The sequence below is a fragment of the Leucoraja erinacea genome, unplaced genomic scaffold (genome assembly GCF_028641065.1).
Source record: "Leucoraja erinacea ecotype New England unplaced genomic scaffold, Leri_hhj_1 Leri_126S, whole genome shotgun sequence".
Taxonomy (NCBI): Eukaryota; Metazoa; Chordata; class Chondrichthyes; order Rajiformes; family Rajidae; genus Leucoraja; species Leucoraja erinaceus.
This window is the reverse complement of record NW_026575528.1, coordinates 75,001-92,500: the sequence shown is the minus strand read 5'-3', so window position 1 is coordinate 92,500 and position 17,500 is coordinate 75,001. Positions and strand designations below refer to the sequence as shown.

Genomic DNA, 17,500 nt, shown 5'->3' with positions numbered 1-17,500 from the left:
CCTCTGGATTTCATCTTTTGAAGTCTTCCATTTCTGCTGGTCAAAAGATCTGTCGGTGTTAAACATTTGCCATCCCACGATTCCGCTATTGCCTTTTTTCTTCATTTGGCACATATTTAAATGTAAAAGGGTATTCTACTGTTAGAAACTCTTTTAACACTCCCCAATATTACATGACAATTTGCTTGGCAGATTCTTTCAATGGTAGACATAACATGCTGGAATATTGGAACAACAACACCCCTGGCTTGTGGGTTGGTTTTGTATCGGGACTGTTACTGCAACAGTTTACAAAATGATTGTTAAAAACTCTTCTGTGCAGTTGAAAGTAGGAAGTTTAAAGCAGGATGTGAAAAATGTCACTTAGCTCCGAAATGGAGATCCATCTATTTCTGGAGCAGGAAGCCATCTTCCACTTCTTTGGATGGGAGAAGATTTCAGCAGAGCATTCTTCATTGGGCAATTCTTCATTCTTTCTATTTGCCATGCTCTTTGGTTTTAATATGGAAAAATCAAAACAAATCTAGTTTTTTTTTCTTTCAATTCATTCCATGGCCACCATTTTGTCTTTCAACAAAATGGCGGCTTGACCCATGTTTGTTTTGGCGCATGTTAGCCTCTGAGAATGCTCTTCCGTTGTTCTCTTTTTAAAAATCAGTGGGCTTGTTCACAATTTTCTAGTTTGTTTGTTGCTTCATGTAAGCAGACTGGTTTTTAAAAAAAAAATCTTCCTAGTATTGTGGGTTTTGCATTTCCATCGTTACAACAAATTGAACAGTTGTGGGCAACATGTTAAGGCTACACGCGGCAACAATATTCTCCGAGAGGTTGAAAATTAATTTCTGTTATCCAAGTCTGTCGTGTAGGTAATTATAGGTATCTTATTTGCTGCTATCCTCCACTTACTGTGTACATGTGGAGATATTAGCCTGCTTTTGTCAGGAGATTTTGTTTTCCCTTCTCCCCAATGTAAACGGATTTGATTTTCTCTACAATCACTGCTGATTTTACAAACTGTCAGGCTGACTTGGTGTTGTCAGGTCTCATGGCATTACTTATCCCGAGTTGGAGAGGAATTATTGTTTAGTTCGGAGATACAGCATGGAAACAGGCCCTTCGGCCCACCGAGTCCGCACCAACCAACCAACGATCCCCGCACACTAGTCCTACAGACTATGGACAATTTACATTTACACCAAGTCAATTGACCGACAACTCTTTGAACTGCAGGAGGAAACTGAGGATCTTGGAGAAAACTTACGCAGGTGACGGGGAGAACGTACAAACTCCGTACAGGCAGCACCCACAGTCAGGATTGAAAACACTAGTTACTCTGACGCTTTAAGGCAGCAGCCCTACCACTGCGCCACCTTGCCGCCCCAATTGTTGGCACCTGATTATTATAAAATGTTATACTGCAAAGTTTTTTCATTTTGAAAATCAAAGTTTAGCTTGAGGAAAATGCAAACTGCAGAGATGATTTACTGGAAGACAAAAATATTAATCATGTGCTCAAGCTAAAGGATGTATAAAGATGCCCCAAACAGCCAATACATCGAAGATAGACCCTTGCTAGTTGAGTCAATATATAGAATCGTTCTTTGATTTCTCCAATAATTTTTCCTTGGTTAACTAAAGCAGCAAAATGTTATTTTGCCCGATTAAGACGTAGAATGTGTCAAAGGCCATGTGTATTAGCAGCATGTTAAAAGTTGACCCTGGAGAGCAAAATTATTTTAGTTGCAGCCACCCATTTCCAGCACTTAAAATGTGGTGCGCAGACTGGTCTGAAGTGTAGAAAGGGGGATAGACCAAAACAGCTGGAGTAACTCAGCGGGTCAGACGGCATCTCTAGAGAAAAGGCATAGGTGATGTTTCAGGTTGAGCTCTGAATGAAGAAAGGTCTCGACCTGAAACCATCATCTGTAGTTCCTTCCTACACACGAGGAACTACTGGGGTTGTTTTAATTTTAAAAAGACAGTGCCGGTGTAACTCAGCGGGTCAGATAGCATCTCTGGAGAACATGGATAGGTGACGTTTCGGGTCAGGGCCATACTTCAGACTATGTGCACTGTGCGGGGAGAGACAGCTGGAAGAGAAAATGGGCAGGACAAAGCCTGGCAGGGTATAAAGTCACTTTGTCTCTGAATGTGTGCTGTATCGTATATTTCTGATGTTTTGAATTGCATTTTAGTTGTATATAGTAGATAAGAATACATTTGGTGGTTGAGAGGTCAAATGATTTAGAAAAGCAGTATGCAAGTAATACAATTTGTGCAATTTTGTGGGTTAATTTTGTTTTATTTCTTAACTAGAGTTGAAATTCATACATTAGACTGAGTGTGGGAATTGTGAGCATGATGTCTCAATCAGGTTAGTTATTATTTGTTTGTACTTGTATTTGTTTTTGTTTTTTTAATGTGGTTACTCGTTAGGAATCTAACTGAATACGTTTCCAAACAAACTGCCGTACACCACCGTAAAATCAATGTTTTCAAGCTTGTTTGTGTAAAGTTTTCAAGCTAATTGACATGCCTGTAAGCAGGTTCTCGTATAAGAGACAATGATATTGATGCATGTGATTTTTTTTTAATGTGTTTTGTAAAGATTCTAGACACTTTGAGATGTGTACGAAGGAACTACAGATGCTGGTTTACACCAAAGATAGACACAACATGTTGGAGTAACTCATCGGGACAGGCAGCATCTCCGGAGAGAAGGAATGGGTGACGTTTCAGCTCAAGACCCTTTTTGGCTGCCTTCTACTGAAGAAGGGTCTCCACCTGAAATGTCACCCATTCCTTATTTCCAGAGATCCTACCTGTCCCGCTGAGTTACTCCAGCATTTTGTGTCTAGACATTAAGATGTTAGTTTTGTTAATTAGAGAATATTATACATTTTGTAAACTGTAAACGCTCCGATTCACTTTAACGTTGTGGCAAATGAACCACCAGTGCTAAATAAACCTCAAGTGCATTAAGCTGAATTTTAAGTGTGTCACATAAAAGCTTAAGTCTACTTAATCGATCAAAATGTTCATGTCACCATTTGGAGAGGCGTTAGTATTTTAATTAAAAATGTAGAATTAAATTTCTGTATGAGCTGCAAGTCACCACGTCCAAAGAGGAATTATAAGGGACCTTCTGGATTAAGAACTGGCAGGTGCGACTGAGACGTGCATTTGTGAGCGAGGAGACATATTGTATGAATTGCCATGTTTCTTTGCATCTGCTGAGATTTGAATTTGTGTCACGAGACGAGAAAGTTAATTTGCAATTCAATTGCCATCTGAGCTGAAACCTTGGGTTTGTTTGTGGGGAGCCGATTCACTGTAAGGGCTGAAGGCATTAATGAATAATTATGGTGAATGTAGTTGTAGATTTTAATATGTAGGAAGGAACTGCAGATGCTGGTTTAAACCAAAGATTGACTCAATATGCTGGAGTAACTTGGTGGGACAGGCTAAGTTTCCTTCTCTCCCCGGAGAGAAGGAATGGGTGACGTTTCAGGTCGAGACCCTTCTTCAGACTGGTCAGGGGAAAGGGAAACGAGAGACATAGACAGTGATGCAGAGAGATATATAGCAAGGTTACACAAAAAAGCTGGAGAAACTCGGCGGGTGCAGCAGCATCTATGGAGCGAAGGAAATAGGCAACGTTTCGGCCCGAAACGTTGCCTATTTCCTTCGCTCCATAGATGCTGCTGCACCCGCTGAGTTTCTCCAGCTTTTTTGTGTAACCTTCGATTCTCCAGCATCTGCAGTTCCTTCTTAAACACGAGATATATAGCAAGATCATGTGAGACCACACCTGGAGTATTGCGTGCAGTTTTGGTCTCCAAATCTGAGGAAGGACATTATTGCCATAGAGGGAGTGCAGAGAAGGTTCACCAGACTGATTCCTGGGATGTCAGGACTGTCTTATGAAGAAAGACTGGATAGACTTGGTTTATACTCTCTAGAATTTAGGAGATTGAGAATCTTATAGAAACTTACAAAATTCTTAAGGGGTTGGACAGGCTAGATGCAGGAAGATTGTTCCCGATGTTGGGGAAGTCCAGGACAAGGGGTCACAGCTTATGGATAAGGGGGGAATCCTTTAGAACCGAGATGAGGAGAACTTTTTTCACACAGAGAGTGGTGAATCTCTGGAACTCTCTGCCACAGAGGGTAGTTGAGGCCAGTTCATTGGCTATATTTAAGAGGGAGTTAGATGTGGCCAAGGGGATCAGAGGGTATGGAGAGAAGGCAGGTACGGGGTACTGAGTTGGATGATCAGCCATGATCATATTGAATGGCGGTGCAGGCTCGAAGGGCCGAATGGCCTACTCCTGCACCTAATTTCTATATTTCTATGTTTCTAAGATATGCAAAAAAAGTAATGATTGTAAACAGGCCATTGTTAGCTTTTGCTAGGTGAGAACGAGAAGCGACTTGGGTGGGGGAGAGAGAGAGAGAGAAAGAGGGGTGGGAGTGCAGGGGTTACTTGAAATTAGAGAAGTCAATGTTCATACTGCTGGGGTGTAAGTTGCCCAAGTGAGATATGAGGTGCTGTTCCGCCAATTTGCGATTAGCCTTGCTCTGATAATGGAGGAGGCCTAGGACAGAAAGGCCAGTGTGGGAATGGGGAGGGCAACGGGGAGATCAGGCAGGTTTTAGTTTTTAAGTTAACCGCTTTGTCTCTATTGAGGAGGAGCATACAGTTCAATGCAGATTAGTCATCCTGGCATGAATATACTCACACTTTTCACAAGAACATTAGATGTATAATTGATTGCAGGAATTTTGCTGAAAAGTTGGTCCAATTTCAAGTTGTTGCCTTGGGGCTTTTAGCATGTTTAGTCTTGATATATCTTACAGTAAGTTTAGTTTAAATTGTTGCATAGAGTTTCCATAATTAAGCCAGCCAGTGTGCACGACATTGGATAATTCACTGTACAATGATGATAAAACTGATTATGTATATAATTTCACCAGCACCATCTTGTCACAGAATGTACGGTGCTTTTCTTGGGTGAAGGTTGGAATAGTTCACTCCTTCAGCACAGATTGTCTGCTGAGTGACACAAAATGCTGGAGTAATGATGGATGACGTTTCGGGTCGAGACCCTTCTTCTGACCCAAAAGGTCACATAGAAACATAGACAATAGGTGCAGGAGTAGAGGCCATTCGGCCCTTCGAGCCTGCACCAGCACCGCCATTCAATATGATCATGGCTGATCATCCAACTCAGTATCCCGTACCTGCCTTCTCTCCATACCCCCTGATCCCCTTAGCCACAAGGGCCACATCTAACTCCCTCTTAAATATAGCCAATGAACTGGCCTCAACTACCCTCTGTGGCAGAGAGTTCCAGAGATTCACCACTCTCTGTGTGAAAAAAGTTCTTCTCATCTCGGTTTTAAAGGATTTCCCCCTTATCCTTAAGCTGTGACCCCTTGTCCTGGACTTCCCCAACATCGGGAACAATCTTCCTGCATCTAACCTGTCCAACCCCTTAAGAATTTTGTAAGTTTCTATAAGATCCCCCTCAATCTTCTAAATTCTTGCGAGTACAAGCCGAGTCTATCCAGTCTTTCTTCATATGAAAGTCCTGACATCCCAGGAATCAGTCTAGTGAACCTTCTCTGTACTCCCTCTATGGCAAGAATGTCTTTCCTCGGATTCGGAGTCACACGTTCCTTCACATTCAGCGACGCTACCTGTTGAGTTACTCCAACATTTTGTGTCTATCTTCGGTGCAAAACAGCATCTGCAGTTCCTTCCGCCACATTTCTCTGCTGGGTTAACTGATGCGTATTTGCTTTGTCTTTGATTATTAGTGAGACAGAGGCTCTGGTGTCTTCAGCAGTGTTGTCCGAAAACACTTGTATTTGAAACAAAAGTAGTGGGTGGAAAGAATTTTTCGAGATCCCAGTAGACCAAATGCAAATAGCTGCTTGCATACCATTTTTGGAATGCAGCTCAACCTGTTAATGGTCTTTTGAGATTTATTTAGCGTTAACAGTAATTTAAAGAATGATAGACGCAAAAAAACTGGAGTAACTCACCGGGTCAGGCAGCAAATCTGGAGAAAAAGGATGGGTGACGTTTCGGGTCCAGATCCTTCTTCAGATACGAAACATGTGACCCATTCCTTTTCTCCAGATATGCTGCCTAGCCCGCTCCAGAATTTACTCCACAACTTTGTGTCTATCATCGGTTTAAACCAAGATCTGCAGTTCCTTCCTGCAAAGTAATTTAAAGATATTAGTTTAATTTAGGGATACAGTGAGTGCCCTTCGGCCCACCGAGTCCGTACCATCCAGTGATGCCCGCACATTAACACTACCCTACACACACTAGGGACAATTTACACTCGCACAAGCCAGTTCACCTACAAATCTGTATGTCTTTGGGGTGTGGGAGGAAACCGAAGACCTCGGAGCAAACCCACGCGGTCACGGGGAGAACGTACAGACGGCACCCGTGATCGGGATTGTGCCCGGGTCACTGGTGCTGCAAGCGCTGTAAGGCAGCAACTCTAATGCTGCGCCACCATGCCCGCCCTATTGTTCTGTTGCTGTCTACATTCAATGAGGATGTGAGATTTTAGCTAACCTATGTACATGACTCAAATTTCTGGGCTCAAGCCTCACGATACTGAAATTGTCAAAATTGGATCTTGGTTGCACCATTATAATAATGCCTTCACTGTGTCAGAGGTTATGGGGGGGAAGGCAGGAGAATGGGGTTAGGAGGGAGAGATAGAGCATCCTTGATTGAATGGTGGGCCGAATGGCCTAATTCCACTCTTATCACATGATCTTGTGACCTTACCCCCTCTCTGAATTTTGAAGGCATAATTTTTAACCGCAAAACCAAAACTCGTATTAAGGCTTAAAATCATAGAGGTCTTTGCTTACTGTGGTGGGCTCTGGTTGCTGATGGTTTTCAACGCACTTTGAGACATTACATGCCTCGTAACCATGAAAGTTGAAAGGTGGTATCAGTATAGGAAGAGTCAGCTATCATCTCTAGTGGGTTGACCTCAGATTTGTTTGTGGCTGCGATGGCGACAGATGGGTGAGCGGTGTCCCTGAGCAGACTTGGTTTTCAATCGACACAACCAGCAAGTTCTTTCTGAACCGCAATAGATTTGCATTTGTCGCACGGTGATACAATCAAGAAATGTAATGCCTGGCTGTGATCTCTGAGACATTATCTTTGAATTACAATTAAGCCAACTTGGCACGGTAGCGTTGCTGCCTTACAGCGCTTGCAGCACTGGAGACCCGGGTTCGGTCCTGACTACGGGTGCCGTCTGTACGGCGTTCGTACATTCTCCCCGTGACCGAGTGGGTTTTCTCCGAGATCTTCGGATTCCTCCCACACTCTAAAGGCGTACAGGTGTGTAGGTTAATGGGCTTGGTATAAATGTAAAATTGTCATGTGCTTGCACTCGGGGGCCCTCTCCCCCCACTCGGTCGGTTCGGTCTGCCTTGCCTTTATTCAGGCCCCGCTCAGTTGCTTTGCTTATATTCACTATCTTGCTCAGCTCGGGGAAGTGAAGAGTCTAAAAAAGACTTGCTCTTATTCCGTTTCTCTTAAAAGACCTGACGGTTTTTGACTCGATTGCACTAATTCCGTTACACCTCGCGGTTTTAAATGATTCTTTGAATATAATATAACATTTCAAAAAGATTAACCTTCCTTTTATTCTTTTTCTTTTAAAAGACCTCTCCATTGCACTAATTCCGTGATTCTAATTAATATAACATTCAAAAAAAATTGACGTTGGTTTCTTTCCGTTTATTTTAAAATACCTTGCGGTTTTTAACTTGATTTGCACTGCTTCTTTGAACGTTGGTTTTATTCCGTTTTATTTTAAAATACCTTGTTTTTTAAAATAATTTACAAATATAATATCTCTATATAACTAAAAGATTGTGTCCGGGTCGATGGTTAATTATCTTCTTCCAAACGCTAGGCCACAGCCTTCCCATTTTCACACATCCTACTCACATTTGTCCCCTGGTGGCGATAAACATCTTCCCGTTGCATTTCCACCTATATTTCCGAAGTTATTAATTCTTCAAACTTAAACAGCCCGGAAACGCGCCAATATTGGAGGAAACCCCCCCCCCCCCCATTACGTCATAATGCACTCTGGGTGGGAGGGGCACTCTAGCGCTCCAATGGCAGTTTGCACATTTTAAAACACTTGCATTTAAACAACTTTTGCCATTAGTTACTCTTCCGCGCTGCAACTGCAGCCTACTCTTCCAACCGCTCTTCCACAATGTCCTTCAATCCCTCTCCCAAGCCAGTCAGGTGATGATCCAGGCCAGAGCTGACTGCTTCATTCTGACTTTGCTCTCTTTATCGATAAGCTTTTATATATTTAACGTTAACGTTGCGCGATATAATACCTGCATTTTTTTAAATTATTTTTTCCCTTTAAATAAGTTTCATTTCAAAATGCATGATAAGACTTGCGTTTTCACAATAATTCCCAATTGCTTTGATTAACTTTTATCTTAAACCAGTTGGATTTCAAAAAAGAACACCTTTTTATTTAAAATTTATTTGAAGTTTAATTTCAATAATTTTTTTTTTTTAAATTCTTGATATTTTTATTTAGAAGCAAACATATAAAGTATAGTTACATATTATAGTAAAACAAACTTTTCATATACATCAGTCATATTATTAACATTTTCATTTGTCGATTAATTCTGCTTCTAGTGTTTTTTTTATATAGATAAAGAGAGAAAAAAGTTACAAATATCAAAAAACAGAAAAGGTGGAATGAATTACTTATTTTTTTTATTTTTTTATTTTTTTTTATTTTATTAGAAGTTAATACAGCACAAAACAGTACAGTGGCACCTAATTTTAGGTGCCAACTATGTAATACCGTAATCCATTCTATGTACAACCTCTAGTTTTATGTTATAAGAAAGAAGTAAGCAGAACAAGAAAAAGAAAGCAATAGAAAGGGGAAAAAGTGGAAAAATAGATGGTAGAGAGTAGAAAAATGAATGTACTTAAAAAATAAAAAAATAATAATAGAGGAAATAATAGAAGAGAAGGCCCCTTAAAAGAGAATCAAATCTGTATTCGGGATGAGCTCTATCCGCGTCATGAACTGAAATCGGCAATCCTTACGGCACCGCTGCATCACATGATTCCAAAAAGTCGATGAAATAACTCTTTAAGAATTTCATCTATTATAGTCTCATTTCAAGGTTTGTCCATCATATTCCTTCCACATTTTAACAGTTTGGTGTTGTGGTTGTAAAATTTAAGTACAATTTCTTTTTTAACCCATAATTAAACCACGTTGAATTATTTAATAAAAATAAATAATAATAATAATACGTCCGTAGATTATAAAGTATAACTTTTCATCTAATAATTTCAGGTTTAATTTCAAAAAACATACTTGCATTTTTAAATTAAACCAGTTGGATTTCAAAAAGACCGCCATTTTATTTCAAACGGGTTGCACTTCGATTATTATTTCGCGATTTTACACTTTAATTAGTCTGCTGCTTCAAAAAAACATTTGGCCATTTCATTCATTGACATTTATTTTGCAACAGTTGCATTAAAAAAAATATATAGATTAACATTTATTTAAAAACACTTGGACTTTTAAGAAAAAAATGATTACTGCTCTGGGTCATACGTGAGGGGAGCACCGCTCCACAACCACTCTTCCATAACATTCTGACTTCGCTGTCTTTAAATATTTTTAACATTACATAGAAACATAGAAAATATATGCAGGAGTAGGCCATTCGGCCCTTCGAGCCTGCACCGCCATTCAATATGATCATGGCTGATCATCCAACTCGGTATCCTGTACCTGCCTTTTCTCCACACCCCCTGATCCCTTTAGCCACAAGGGCCACATCTAACTCCCTCTTAAATATAGCCAATGAACTGACCTCAACTACCTTCTGTGGCAGAGAATTCCAGAGATTCATCACTCTCTGCGTGAATTTTTTTTTTCTCATCTCGGTCCTAAAAGATCTTTAAACTGTGACCCCTTGTTCTGGACTTCCCCAACATCGGGAACAATCTTCCTGCATCTTTACGTGATTCTTTGATTGATACTTGCATTTCTTTACTTGTTTCATTTTTAACGTTGCGCGAGTCTTTCAATAATACTTGCATTTTTTAATAAATCGTTATTACATTGACTTATTTTAAACAAGTTTCATTTTTAAAAAACGGCGATTTATTTTAAACGAGTTGCATTTCAATTTCAGAAAGGCCACCATTTTATTTTAAAGAGTTGCAATTTAATTATTATTTGCAATTTTACACTTTAATTAGACTGCTGCTTGAAAAAATGTTATTGAAAAAATACTTGCCCATTGAATTGATTAACATTTATTTTGCAAGAGTTGCATTTTAAAAATCATGCCAAGAAGAAGCAGTAAAAGAGGTGCAGGATGGTCAAGGAAAAAGAAAAGGGGACAGCATGAAGTAGTAAGGAGCAGAAGGGCACAGGAGGCGCAACAAGAAATAACTCAATGTTTCCAACAAGAAAGAACTCAACATCTCCTAGATAAGCAAGAGAGAGAGCGGGAGAGAGGGACCCAAGAGACGCAGCAAGAAATAACTCCACGTCTCCAAGATCGGGAGAGAGAGCGGGAGACAAGAGCACAAGAGGTGCAGCAGAAAATAACTCAACGTCTCAGAGTTAAGCGAGAGAGAGAGCGTGAGAGAAGGGCACAAGAGACGCAGCAACAAAGAGCTCAACGTCTCAAAGATAATCGAGAGAGAGCTCGAGAGAGAAGGGCACAAAAGGCGCAGCAAGAAGGAACTCATTGTCTCCTCCATCTTCTATGTCACAGCGGGAACCCGTCAGCCGCTCCTGCGCAGTTAGGAGCAACGGGTGAGTGGTGGAATATTGCGTTCGAGGACCAACCCTCCCATGTGACGCCTCGCCCCCCCCCCCCTCCCCCGTGTTGGGGGACGGGACCCAACGGGTCCAACTTGGTCTAGTAACATTTTAAAAAAAAGATTAACGTTGTTTTTATTCCAACTGTTGGTTTTAATCCGATAGTTCAAACATTCCTCAAACTATTCACCCCCCCGATCCAACGATTGAGTGAAGATCCATTTCGAGAACATTCCTCCATGATTCACACACACACCCGCCTCCCCCAGCCCCTCCCCCTCACCCCCCAGCGGTAGAGTGATTTATTTTTCAGACTCCGTTTGTTCAGGCTATATTTTTAACATCATGCCAAGAAGAGGGAGGAAAAGAGGTGCAGGATGTTCAAAGAGACAGCGAGAAGTAGATAAGAGCAGAAGGGAACAAGAGACGCAGCAAGAAACAACTCAACGTCTCAGAGATAATCGAGAGAGAGATTATACTGCGCAGTTGGGGGCTATGGGTGAGTGGTGGAATATTTTTCCACTTGGTCTAGTATCTATTATAAAATTATATTAATATTAAGCGCAGCCTGCCTTGCACTGTTTTTGCACGCGCTGCGAGTTACGTTAACCCCCCCCTGTTCTTCAAAAGGCAAAGAAAGAACGAGCAAGTGGGCTCTGTTCTGCAGATCCCGTGGGCTTCCGAAGGTCGACGCACGCTAGTGCCTCGGTTCGGCTTTCCTGAGGACGCCCGAGAGCAGCTGAGAGATTTGGTCGGCGCACGCTAGCGCTTCGGCTCGGGTTTCCAGAGAGCATCTGAGCGCTTACGAGGACGATGCACGCTAGCGCCTCGGTTTGGCTTTCCCGACAACTCCCAAGAGCTGCCGACAGCTTTGTACAAGAGTCGGCCCCTGTACCAGAGCTCTCTCTACCGGCCTCTCTCCGCTTTTCGCAGCTTTTCCGCATCGCTCCCCCCTCCATCGCTCCCCCCCTCCATCCGTTCGTCAGGCTCCCCCCTTCCATTCCTCGCCCCCTCCATCGCTCCCCCCTCCATCGCTCCCCCCTCCATCGCGCTCCCCCCTCCCATCACCCCCCTCCATCGCTCCCCCTCATCGCTCCTCCGCCCTCTTGCTCCCCCCTCCATCGCTCCCCCCCCATCGCTCCGCCCCCTCGCCCCCCCCCCCCCCTCCTCCCCCCTCCCCCCTCTCTGACCCCTCTCCCTCTCCCCCCCCCCCTCCTCCTTACGGGTGAGTGGTACAATATTGGGTGGGGTAACGGGTTGCGTTGGGGGATCCGGCCTCCCGTGTGACAGGGACCCAACGGGTCCCACTTGGTCCAGGTTCCATTAAAAACAATAATTTAGTTTGGCCCACCAAGTCCGCACCGACCAACAATCCCTGCACACTAGCACTATCAATTTACAGTTATACCAAGCCAATTGAAGTACAACCCTGTACGTCTTTGGAGTGTGGGAGGAAACCCATGGAGGTCATGGGGAGAACGTACAAACTCCGTACAGACAGCACCCATAGTCAGGATCGAACCCAGGTCTCTGGTGTTGTGAAACTGCAACTCTACCGCTGCGCCATTGTGCCGCACTAATCTAAATATGCTTAAATGAATTCTCAAAAGACCCAAGAGTCTTGTTTGTTTGGCCTGAAGGTTTTCCCTCAAGATACCAGCTTGCATAGTACCTGGGCGCAACAGCAATTCCAGACCAGTGCTGGCTCGAAGGGCCGAATGGCCTGCTCCTGCACTTATTATCTGTTGTCTATTGTTTTCCACGCCGGGTCCCCGTTGCTTCTCCCTCGCGGAGGTCCCCCTGCCTGATTCCTTCCCTCGGCAGCGACGTCCTCGCTTCACGTGTCCGTCTTGTCCGTCCGTCGGTCAGTGCCATCATTGGCCACCGCACTGGCCTCTCCACAACGCTGCCGACCTGGGCCCCAGCCGTGGGCTCTGTCGGGCTGAGCTCCGACCTGTGAGGCGAGGCGAGGCTCGTGAGGCCCCGGGCGGGCTCCGACCTGGACTTCTCCGTGGCATCGAGACCACGGCGCCTCGATAAAGTCCACGGGACGTGTTCCCAGTCCGAGCCTGAGGCCCGGCGGGAAGCCTTCAGCCAACACGGGGAAAAGTTGGTCGAAGTGTTGTCGTGACAACTTGACGTTTTGTACCGATTGTATGAACGTTTGTTTGAAGTGGGTGTTGACCTGAATCCAAGGTGAACCAGGGTCAGGGCCGGATTTAGATGAAGAGCTGTTCCACTCGTGAGGCCCCCTCCGCGTTGGTTTTCAGCGCTGGCGGCGAGGCAGCGACCAGACAGCCATGGCGGCCAAACCTCCCACAATTCAAAGCGAGGGAGAAAGTGCCCAGCGCTGGCCTGTTGCCGTGCAGTGCGCATGCGCAGGGCAGCCGATGATGTGCTGGCCGTGGTTGTGATGTGCAGGGGGAAAGATGACGTGCAGGCCGCAGCAAGGCGCATGTGCAAGGCGGCCTGCAGTGCCGGCGGATGAGGAGCCCGGCGGCCCGGACACGGATAGCGGGAGGAGATGGAGAGAGAGAGATAGAGAGGGGGGCCCGCCCAGAGTTGAACGGTAGGTGTCCTGCCTTGGCCGGAGACCCCCTAGACCTCGAGGCCCTAAGCTTAAACTCGTCTAGCTCATAGGTAAATCCGGCCCTGACCAGCGTAACTGTTTTAATCATCAATGGATCTTTGTTATTGTTTTTTCACACTCAGAGAGTGGTGAATCTCTGGAACTCTCTGCCACAGAGGGTAGTTGAGGCCAGTTCATTGGCTATATTTAAGAGGGAGTTAGATGTGGCCCTTGTGGCTAAGGGAATCAGGGGGTATGGAGAGAAGGCAGGTACGGGATACTGAGTTGGATGATCGGCCATGATCATATTGAATGGCGGTGCAGGCTCGAAGGGCCAAATGGCCTACTCCTGCACCTAATTTCTATGTTTCTATGTGTCAGAAGCCAGCCATTGTCCATCCCAGCTACGAGCAGATACACATCCCCCATTCCCCCTTTGTTTCCATGTAATTCCGCAACTTCTCATGCCCATCGACTTTCCCAATGATTCTTTTACACATTGCTAAAGTAGAGGAATAGATCGGGTAGATGCACAGAGTCTCTTGCCCAGAGTAGGTGAGTCAAGGACCAGAGGACATGGGTTTAAGGTGAAGGGGAAAAGATTTAATAGGCATCTGAGGGGTAACATTTTCGCACATGTTGGGTGTATGGAACAAGCTGCCAGAAGAGGCTGTTGAGGCTGGGACTATCCCAGTGTTTAAGAAACAAGTTAGACAGGTACGTGGGTAGGACAGGTTTGGAGGGATATGGGCCAGACGCAGTAAGGTGGGACTAGTGTAGCTGGGACATGTTGGCCGGTGTGGGCAAGTTGGGCCAAAGGGCCTGTTTCCACGCTGTACTCTAGAGGGAGTTTACAGCCAGACAATCTGTCAGTATGTCTCGTGCTTTTTGGAATGTGGGAGGAAACCGGAGCACCTTGGAGGGAGGGAAACCCACAAAGTCATAGGGAGAGCATGTAAACAGCAGCGGAGGTCAAGACTCAACTGGTGCCCCGGAGCTATGGAAGCATGCGAACTTCGGCTTGGGTGTGCCACCTAGACTGCCTCCCTACAGTGTCTGATTAGTTTCTGATCTAGAGACGGGATCCACATTCCAAACTGGAAAGCATCCACATCTCTCACCAACAGACTTGTATTCAAATGTTCTGCTGAACAACATCCAATCTCCATCTCGATATAGAGCTCAGTTTGAATGAGTCTGAAGAAGGGTCTCGACCCAAAACGTCACACATTCCATCTCCCCAGAGATGCTGCCTGTCCCGCTGAGTTACTCCAGCTCTTTGTTACTCCAGCTATTCTCAGTATATCACCCTGTCCTACCCAAATCTCACCACCTTGCGCAAAAGGCGTACAGGTTTGTACGTTAATTGGCTTTGATAAATTGTAAAATAGTCCCTAGTGTGGGTAGGTTAGTGTATGGGGTGATCGCTGGTCGGCACGGACTCGGTGGACTGAAGGGCCTGTTTCCGCGCTGTATCTCAAGTCTATACCTGACTGTTTTGCATTGGAGCATTGTCCCACCCTGCCAGATTTACCAATTGTTATATTAAATGCCTCTGAATTACTGCAATTACTGTCACTGCTATTCCGCTGAAACACTCTTCCTTCTTTTGGACTATTAAAGAACCTTACAGCATGGAAATGGGCCTTTTTGTCTGCTAACTCATTCCCAGCCATCGAGTACCCATTTATGTTTTAAACTAAAAAGTTTAGCGGTACAGTGGTCAGCGGTACATTGAAGGTAGGCATGCAGGTGCAGCAGGCAGTAAAGAAAGCGAATGGTATGTTAGCTTTCATTGCAAAAGGATTTGAGTATAGGAGCAGGGAGGTTCTACTGCAGTTGTACAGGGTCTTGGTGAGACCACACCTGGAGTATTGCGTACAGTTTTGGTCTCCAAATCTGAGGAAGGACATTATTGCCATAGAGGGAGTGCAGAGAAGGTTCACCAGACTGATTCCTGGGATGTCAGGACTGTCTTATGAAGAAAGACTGGATAGACTTGGTTTATACTCTCTAGAATTTAGGAGATTGAGAGGGGATCTTATAGAAACTTACAAAATTCTTAAGGGGTTGGACAGGCTAGATGCAGGAAGATTGTTCCCGATGTTAGGGGAAGTCCAGGACAAGGGGTCACAGCTTAAGGATAAGGGGGAAATCCTTTAAAACCGAGACGAGAAGAACTTTTTTCACACAGAGAGTGGTGAATCTCTGGAACTCTCTGCCACAGAGGGTAGTTGAGGCCAGTTCATTGGCTATATTTAAGAGGGAGTTAGATGTGGCCCTTGTGGCTAAGGGGATTAGGGGGTATGGAGAGAAGGCAGGTACGGGATACTGAGTTGGATGATCAGCCATGATCATATTGAATGGGGGTGCAGGCTCGAAGGGCTGAATGGCCTACTGCGGCACCTAATTTCTATGTTTCTAACTGATCCTTTGGCCCACCGACCAGGAATCCCCGCAGACTAACGCTATCGTACACGCACTCGGGACAATTTGCAATTCTACCAAGCTAATGAACCTACATACCTGCACGTCTTTGGAGTGTGGGAGGAAATTGGAGATCCCGGAGAAACCCCACGCAGGTCACGGGGAGAACGTACAAACTCCGTGCAGACAGCACCCGTAGTGAGGATCACACTCGGTTCTCTGGCGCTGTGAGGCAGTAACTCTACCGCTGTGTAGCCCTCGCAAATCACTGTTTTTCTCTGTATTTTATGATTCAACTATACACCAGTTTGCAGCTTCCGATTAACCTTTCAACCTGCATGTCTGTGAATGTGGAGGGAACGGGTGGCCCTGGGGGAATGCCATGGATTTCAAGGGAGAAAGAGGAATCGTCAGAGGTCAGGATTGAACTTGGGTCACGGGAGCTATGAGGCAACAGCAATACCTGCTTGTCGTAGATGTTATTCTTTTGCCCTGTTGAAGTTTGAGCGTGAAGATAGACACAAAATGTTGGAGTTACTCAGCGGGCAAGGCAGCATCTCTGGATATAAAGAATGGGTGACGTTTCGGGTCGAGACCCTTCTTCAGACCTGGGTCAGTAGAAGGGTCCAGACCCATAGAGGGAGTGCAGAGACGGTTCACCAGACTGATTCCTGGGATGTCAGGACTGTCTTATGAAGAAAGACTGGATAGACTTGGTTTATATTCTCTAGAATTTAGAAGATTGAGAGGGGATCTTATAGAAACTTACAAAATTCTTAAGGGGTTGGACAGGCTAGATGCAGGAAGAATGTTCCCGATGTTAGGGAAGTCCAGGACAAGGGGTCACAGCTTAAGGATAAGGGGGAAATCCTTTAAAACCGAGATGAGAAGAACTTTTTTCACACAGAGAGTGGTGAATCTGTGGAACTCTCTGCCACAGAGGGTAGTTGAGGCCAGTTCATTGGCTATATTTAAGAGGGAGTTAGATGTGGCCCTTGTGGCTAAGGGGATCACAGGGTATGGAGAGAAGGCAGGTACGGGATACTGAGTTGGATGATCAGCCATGATCATATTGAATGGCGGTGCAGGCTCGAAGGGCCGAATGGCCTACTCCTGCACCTAATTTCTATGACCCGAAACGTCACCTATTTCTTTTCCCCAGAGATGCTGGATTCAACAGGGTTTTACCGTGATAGATCTGAGATCTGCCAGTTGCATTGTACTCAATGTACAGGGTGGTCAGGGAGCGGCCTCATACCAAACAAAGCCCTTGGCTTCAGTATAGGATGGATCTGGTTTCTGAAGAAGGGTCTCAACCCAAATCGTTACCAATTCCGCCTCTCCAGAGATGTTGCCTGTCCTGCTGAGTTACACCAGCATTTTGTATCTACCCTTGACTTTAGTGCCTGGTATGTGGAGCAATAGACCAGGTAGGTTATGAAATCTGATGTGTGCTTGACACTTACTTGCATTTATCATCACTTCTAATTTGATTGATATTGATGTTGGACATGGTGCTGCCCTTGGTAATGTTTTGAAGTCTGAAGAAGGGTCTCGACCCGAAATGTCACCCATTCCTTCTATCCGGAGATGCCGCCTGTCCCGC

General features: G+C 44.7%; 1 protein-coding gene across 9 annotated transcripts in view; it reads left to right on the top strand.

The window, feature by feature from the left end:
* Positions 1-17,500, top strand: part of pogzb (pogo transposable element derived with ZNF domain b) — a 70,121-nt gene that overhangs the window by 3,288 nt on the left and 49,333 nt on the right. For 4 of the 9 annotated variants that reach the window (XM_055665467.1, XM_055665466.1, XM_055665465.1 and 1 more), the window contains exons 1-3: positions 2,317-2,374; positions 10,397-10,892; positions 11,227-11,397. The exons of 2 other annotated variants lie outside the window; for them this stretch is intronic. In XM_055665467.1, coding sequence (XP_055521442.1) covers positions 10,415-10,892; positions 11,227-11,397 — 649 coding nt within the window. In that variant the 5' untranslated portion in view covers positions 2,317-2,374; positions 10,397-10,414. Of the gene's footprint in view, positions 1-2,316; positions 2,375-10,396; positions 10,893-11,226; positions 11,398-17,500 lie in introns of those variants that run through there. 3 more of the 9 variants (XM_055665469.1, XM_055665468.1, XM_055665470.1) reach the window with 1 other exon arrangement.